General features: G+C 39.7%; 2 protein-coding genes across 2 annotated transcripts; one reads left to right on the top strand and one right to left on the bottom strand.

Annotated features, from left to right (window-relative positions):
- Positions 7–1,120, top strand: LOC104728757 (autophagy-related protein 16-like). The gene has a single exon (XM_019231564.1). The coding sequence runs from the start codon at positions 153–155 to the stop codon at positions 930–932; it is 780 nt and encodes a 259-aa protein (XP_019087109.1). The 5' UTR covers positions 7–152; the 3' UTR covers positions 933–1,120.
- LOC104725529 (quinolinate synthase, chloroplastic) lies at positions 3,702–6,788 on the bottom strand. The gene is made up of 7 exons (XM_010444198.2): positions 5,929–6,788; positions 5,511–5,795; positions 5,210–5,428; positions 4,944–5,123; positions 4,376–4,867; positions 4,121–4,282; positions 3,702–4,037 (listed from the first exon to the last, which is right to left on the bottom strand). Exons 1-7 carry the CDS (start codon positions 6,664–6,666, stop codon positions 3,975–3,977), a joined length of 2,139 nt encoding a protein of 712 aa, XP_010442500.1. The 5' UTR covers positions 6,667–6,788; the 3' UTR covers positions 3,702–3,974.

Here is a 7,334-nt window from a genome sequence, read left to right as displayed (position 1 = left end):
GCAATGAAGATGGAACCGATCACTTTGTTGAGTCAACCATTCCGTCAACATGTGGACACCGTATCCATGCTCATGAAGGTGGCTGTGGTTCAATAATCTTTGAATACAACTCGGGTACTCTGTTTACTGGTGGGCAAGACCGAGCAGTAAAAATGTGGGACACCAATAGCGGGACGTTAATCAAAAGCTTATTCGGTTCGTTGGGGAATATACTTGATCTTGCCGTAACCCATGACAATAAATCCGTCATCGCAGCAAGCAGCTCAAACAATTTGTTTGTGTGGGATGTAAGCTCGGGTAGAGTACGCCATACACTCACAGGCCACACCGATAAGGTTTGTGCTGTGGATGTGAGCAAATTCTCCAGCCGACATGTTGTCAGTGCAGCATATGACCGTACCATAAAACTTTGGGATTTGCAGAAAGGTTACTGCACTAACACCGTACTCTTTACCAGTAACTGCAATGCAATCTGCCTCAGCATAGATGGGCTTACCGTATTCTCAGGCCACATGGATGGGAATCTCAGGTTATGGGATATTCAAACTGGGAAACTTCTGTCTGAAGTAGCTGGACATTCTTCTGCTGTGACCTCGGTATCATTGTCCCGGAACGGTAATAGGATCTTGACGAGCGGGAGAGACAACGTGCATAATGTATTCGATACCCGGACTTTAGAAATATGTGGGACACTGAGAGCATCAGGGAACAGATTGGCATCGAATTGGAGCCGATCATGTATAAGTCCAGATGATGATTATGTGGCCGCGGGATCTGCGGATGGGACGGTTCATGTATGGTCACTGTCTAAAGGTAATATAGTGAGCATTCTCAAGGAGCAAACATCTCCTATACTGTGTTGTTCTTGGAGTGGGATCGGGAAACCATTGGCATCCGCTGATAAGAACGGATACGTTTGCACATGGACATGATTATGATACAGTTTGAACACACTGGTTTGTTAACTCAATGCGTCGTATGCTTCCCAAAAGGATGGATATATGGGCGTGTATACTTTTGTCTCGTGGTGAATACTTTCCCTCTAAAGAACTTGCATTTGATGAAATGTTTCCTACCGTATATAATTGTTTTCTAAGGTTCATTTCAGTTTATAGCTCAATTTTTTCAAAACAAATATATTTAATTATCAACACCATGAGCACCACTATTTGGGTATGTTGTGACACCATGATCACAATACTGTACTTAGGAAGTTAGGTTGAATTTTTCATATAATGAGAGTTCTTGATGATTTTTTTTTTTTTGGAATAATAATAGCATTTAAATCTAAAAGCTGTATTTTGGTAGATAGGGAAAAAGTTAGGGTTTTAATATGCTAAAAAGGTGTGATATACGTGTAATCATGTTAAATTAGGGTTTACAGGAAAGAAAAACAAAAACCGAAAAGAGACAATGAAGAGATGAAAGACGAGACCTCACCTTCGCCAACTAAACATCTTCGGTGCCGTGAAATCTCCACGGCCGAAGATATCAATATTCCTCTTGATCTAACGGTGGAAAACTGGAAATACTGAAGAAACTCCCCGCAAAGTCTCTCGTAAGGTTCCAATGCGTCTCAAAACAATGGTCATCTATAGGCAGCCGTAGAGACTTCATAGACTCGATCGTGACTCGATCGTGACTCGTTCTTTGACTCAGCCTCTGCGTGATACTCATCTCATACTCTACCACTGTCATTGCAAACCCATGGAATCTGATTTCTTCATGGTCTCCTCTACTTACACTCAAAACATTGCTAAAATGCCAACACTTGGCCAATTGTATTCATACGTCCGTGGCTTGATTCTTTGTTGGTCAGGCTCTCCTTCTGCAGCAGCTATATATAACCAAACTACGAGGCAGTTCCAGTTCCTTTCTTTACCGGAGATGAAACCCGGGTACCTGCACACTAAATGCTTTATAGGATACGAGCCTTTTGAGAATCAATATAAAGTATATAGAGCAGGGGCAGTCTTTTCATGTTTTCACATTGGGAGATCCCGTAAAGGAGTGGAGGAACATCTATGTAACATTGGCTTTCCATTCGAATCCGTAGTGTGTATCAACGAGACTATCTATTACCGAGTTACTAAGCAAAATGGTAGTACGTATGTACTGATCGTGAGTTTTGATCTTAAGTTTGAGAAATTTTATCAGGGTGAGGCTCCAAAGTTACCGAATGAACACTATTCAACTCTAATAAACTACCGTGGGAAGTTAGGATACATGTGTTGTTTTCAAACTAGCATAGAAATTTGGGTTATGGAGGAGATGGAGGGTTTTCAGAAATGGCGCATTCAGAGCTGGCGTGGAGATAAACTAGGCTACAAGCGGGGGAGAAGAATGGGCCTCATAATTTTTGTTTTTGACTTTTTGGTATACTTTTCTTCTAAAAAAATAAAAACAACTCATTAACACCTAAGCAAGATTCGAACTAGGGACTACAGGCTCAACTTGGACAGTTTAAACCACTAGACCACAAGAAATTTCTTGGAAAGTTGGCCGAAAAATAGCTAATATTATAGCGGCCGGAAGCATGTGCTTTGCTTGCTTGGCCTTGTGGCCGGCTCTGGGCGCATTGCGGGTGCCACTTGTTGTGGTGAGATTGTTTTTCTGGATAAGATATTACTCCCTCGCCAAACATTATATGTCAACTATTATGATCTGAAGGGAAACAATATGAGACGATGTGTTGAAGGTTGTAGAAACTGGATTTCACACAATGAATTTGTTTGAAGGGGGAAAAATATTCAATAAATAACTCTCTCTAAGAAAACGGATCAAAGCTAAAGAAGTAAAAGGAATTGAAATTTCTTGGGAAACAAGTTAGGGTTTTTACTCAAGAACAATGAAGAACTAGGGTTTTTGTATTAATTGCTGGATACTTTAGAAGGAAAGGGTATCCCCCTTCTTATATGCTTTCATAGATTACAATTTTTGTTCACATTCCTAATCAATCGAACTGTAATTAGGAAAGTTCCTTCTTTTCTTCAAGTCGTTCTGGAGGCGATTCGGGAAGTCGGCTATTCGATCTCAGGCTGGGCCTATCTGTCTTGTTGGACTTTTGTTCAAAGGCCGAGTCCAATCCCAAGATGAATCCCCGGTTAGACAACCGGTTTTCTTATTGGTTTAGACCGGTATGTCGGGGTGGCAATTCCCGCACCAACAAAGGTACTATGGTGGAGGGTACAGAGTATAGACATACATTTCTTGTTTATATATTTGCGGTTCCGGATCATGTCGAGAATACAATGCGTTTGTAACTTACCAACACATACAATGCGTTTTTTTTTTTAAAGGAAGTTTCACATTTTTAAGTGTTGATACAAACATTAAATTTCTTTAAGGGATTTTATGTAGTTGTCACACAAGTTGTTATTATTATGATGAAGAGCTTTTGCTTCACTCAAATGCTACACTTGTATGGCTTTTGAAGGTGGTAATTCTCTACCAACCGGATGGGAGTTTTTCCATCATGAGTAGTTTTGATGATGCCTAATCAGTTTTGGCAAAAGCTTCCACAAATGTTCCGAAGTCCAACAAGATCATCATGGAGGACACGAAGAGGTTTGGTTTCAAGAACATAAATCCTTTCTACCTTGTCCTTTGCATGGTGTCTACTTTTGGAACTTCTTCTCCGACTCCGATGTCCACATGTTATATTATACAGCAGTCCATTATTTGCTATATTGGTTATTAAATCCATGTTAAAGGAGATCCTTGCATCACCAACTTACGTAAAAACACGTTTACAACAGAAATGATAGAAAACGTTTCAAGTTTGTTACAATGCCACATTTTAAGCTCATTGCAAAGAGCCTCCCAACAATAATAATACATCAATAAGCTCCTAATAAGCCTCTCTAATATATCCACACGCCTCTTCTGTGTATACAAATGTAGTGTATCTCTTTGTGATCATTATTTCTTTGTTGATAACTAATAAACTCTCCCAATTTGTTCATATAGGCAAGTCATCTCTTGCCCTCCCAACTTAATACCTGATGAACAAGCTTCTCTGGTAGCTCCTTATTCGCCTGCAAAAGCGGGATACAGATTCAGGACTTTAATCACATTACTGGAAAACTTTATAAGAGATGAAACATATTTGATAACTCACTTGGAAGTGCCTCATGTGAAGTATTGGCTCACACCCAACATCTGCGATGAGTTTTCCTTGAGGAGTTTGTTTTTTGAATCGCTCTGCTATGAATCCCCCGAATATGTTTTCCACATCAGGTAGATTGTGGCAAACTTTCAAGAGTGAGCTAAGCGAGTTCATCTGCATTATCACACAAAGCTTTGTATTTAGTGGAGTAAAGAGATTCATCTAGCGATCTATATCGAACAAATTGATGATAAAGCAAGAACTGACCTTCATATATGGACATGATGCACATCCACCATGAATAGAGCAGCCTTCACCGCCTGCTACTCCCGGTACAACCGGTAATGCCACATCACCAACTTTATTGGAGTTTGAACTATCTGAAGAAGTTTTTGTCATCGACTCTGATGATACAGGAAACACTACTTCAACCTTCACTTTTGAATTAGCAGAAGAACGTAGCAAACTCCTGATCACCGCGACAATAGAAGTTACCATTCCTGACTCTGTTCCAAGAACAAACTGTAGGTGGTCATCCACATTCCGGTCCACTGCTTCTTGAACCTTCTGCTTGATGAAGTCCAGTATGTTTTGTGTGGATCCAACAACACCCATATCTCTTTTTTTTGCTTCCATTGCTAGTGAAAACATTTCACCTGGAACCTCGAGGTGCGCAGTAAGAAAGGCGTCACAGTACATGTACTTTAATCTCTCCACTACCTCGTGACCGAAAAGATGATGTACAATACATGTTCCTTCCTGAAACACAATCATATAAGCAAAAACTTCTTCTGACACTAGAGTTGTGCCACAAACAACAAAAGCCAAAAATTACCTGGAAATAGTGAAGACGCGGCAGCAATGATTTAATGGTTTTTAAGCTGTGCTTAGTGTGAATCTTGGCGATTTCTTCATCAGTCATCAATGTCATCTGCTGGAATAGCTTTACAATATTGGCTCCCATGTAAGAATCAGGACCATACCAAACATTTAACTCCGGCATTTGAGCAAACGCCTAATGGCATGAGACAGAGAAAGAGTTTAGAACATCAAGAATGAAGCAAAAGAAGAAAAAAAGTGAGAGAAAGCAAGAAACAAGACCTGCAGAATCGTCTGTACAACATTAGATGAAGTGCAAGTAATGGTAGGTACAAGCTCATGCGCAAAAGCTTTTGTCTCCAGAGATGTATTGATATAAACAACATGCAATGAAGGCGGAGAAAGAGAAGCAGCTTCAAGATAATTCAAGTAAGCAGGAGCAGAAGCAGCATCAGCCAGTGAACAACCAATGGTCTCATCAGACATCCTGTATACACCAACCTACAAATCCGAAAAAAAAAATATGTAAAAAGGCTCACAATCACGAAACTAAATAATAGAGATTTAAAGAAGATTCTCTAACCTCTCCAAACCCAGCTTGATCTAGGATAGCACGGACATTTTCAGACATGAAATCAACACCAAGGACTGTTACAAACTGACATCCAGCTTTAGCCATGGAGACAGCTGAATCTGCCATGACAAGAGAATCAGATATAGAGATATGTGGCCAATGCTTTTGAGCAGCAGTCAAGACCCCTTGTACTTCTGGATCCATATAGAAATGAGCAACCACTCCTATCTTCTTTTCTTTCAACACATTGACAAGTTCTTGAACCCTTGACTCCTCCGGAAACAAATATTTCGCCTGCAAGTAAAAACAGAAGCCAAACAACAAATCTTAACAGCAAAACTCAACTAGATACAAAGAAGGCTTCTTTGTTCATCCTCAAACTCTTAATACTTCAAATACAGAGAATAACACAGAGACAGAATCTCACCTGAGCTTCAGCAAAGCTACCTTTAGCTTCAACCCCATCAGCCGTTAACACCAATGAAGGAAATGGCTCAAAGGATGGAACTTTACCTTCCCTCTCCGCTACTAACCGTCGAGTCTTCTTCTGCATACTGACCAGAACATTGTGCCACGTGTTCACCCTCGATCTCTCCACACCCAACAATCCAACATTGAGCTCAGCCAAATCCTCAGTCTTCAACTCCATCACTTCTTCAGGGGAAGCCTCATCAAGAACTTGAATCAGACACGAACACATCCCTTTGGACACATCCGAATCACTCTCCGCCCAAAACCTCATCTTCCCATCTGAACCCAACTCAGCGTCTAGCCAAACACGAGCCGTGCAGCCCATGACTCGGTTTGATTCAGTCCGGGATGACTCGGGCATCGGAGGAATAAGACTCCCGTAATGAAGAACCCATTTAAGCCGATCTATTGGCTCTGTACAAGATTTGAATTCCTTAACTAACCTCTGGAGCGTCTTAGGCACAACCTCTGTGGTCTGTGACGAAGAAGCAATAGCTGAGATTGAGAAAGGTGACGCATTTACGTCTTTTGAGGATGACTTAAGACATTTAAAGGATCTAAAGAGAGGAGTAGTGTTGTGAATTCTTCTCTGAGACCCAAAATTCAGATGGGTTGTTCTGAAATTGGGAGAAGCGTTAGGGTTCAGAGAGATGAGGGAAGAAGATGTAGGTGCAAGGGAGAGAGCTAACGCCATAGTAAATGAATCTTTAGACGATGAAGAAGATGAGAAGAAGTAGGAGAGGAGACGATGATGGTGGGGAACTTAATGCTCAATGCAAAATGCAACTAGTGTTCCACCTTTGAAAAAGCTTATATTAATGCAACATATGAAACTTTCCAATATAAATTTATTTCTTAAAATATGCAAAAGTTTGGTGGTGTGTGAGAAATGTTTTTTGGCTATTGGGATTTTGAAAGTCATATATTCTAATAGTATTTTTCTACATTTTTTTTTTTTTTAAAAAAAAAAAAAAAAAAAAAAAAAAAAAAAAAAAGAGAATCTATTATGGTTCTGTTGATTTTAGTTTCTTTCTAGTTATTTTTTATTTGCCTGATCGGGAAATCATCGTTGATGGAGGCACTGCCGCACTGGTACAGAAAGGCTGACTCTACTATTACCTTAAAAAATCAAAGTAATTATTATTACATGTCGCATTTTTTGTTAACTTTGGTATGAAAGTTTTGCTTTGTTATTAGTTACCAAATAAAGAACGACATCTTCAAAACTTTTGTATCCAATTCCAATCCATTTTTGGCTTTCTAATAATCCTTCTTTAAGCATGTAAAACAGTTAACAAGGAATATTAGATAAGTAGATAAAAAGATAAATCGAGAAATCTAACCTTTTTTGGAGAAACCTTT

Source organism: Camelina sativa, chromosome 11, assembly GCF_000633955.1.
Source record: "Camelina sativa cultivar DH55 chromosome 11, Cs, whole genome shotgun sequence".
Taxonomy (NCBI): Eukaryota; Viridiplantae; Streptophyta; class Magnoliopsida; order Brassicales; family Brassicaceae; genus Camelina; species Camelina sativa.
This window is presented reverse-complemented; position numbering and strand designations above follow the sequence as displayed.

Excerpts from the sequence above, each read along its gene's own strand:
- LOC104728757 (XM_019231564.1), top strand. The coding sequence starts at position 153 with ATGTGGGACACCAATAGCGGGACGTTAATCAAAAGCTTATTCGGTTCG.
- LOC104725529 (XM_010444198.2), bottom strand. The coding sequence starts at position 6,666 with ATGGCGTTAGCTCTCTCCCTTGCACCTACATCTTCTTCCCTCATCTCT. Across the intron at positions 4,283-4,375 it reads CATCATGTCCATATATGAAG|ATGAACTCGCTTAGCTCACT; the intron begins GTCAGTTCTTGC and ends GTGATAATGCAG. Across the intron at positions 4,038-4,120 it reads TTCACATGAGGCACTTCCAA|GCGAATAAGGAGCTACCAGA; the intron begins GTGAGTTATCAA and ends CCGCTTTTGCAG.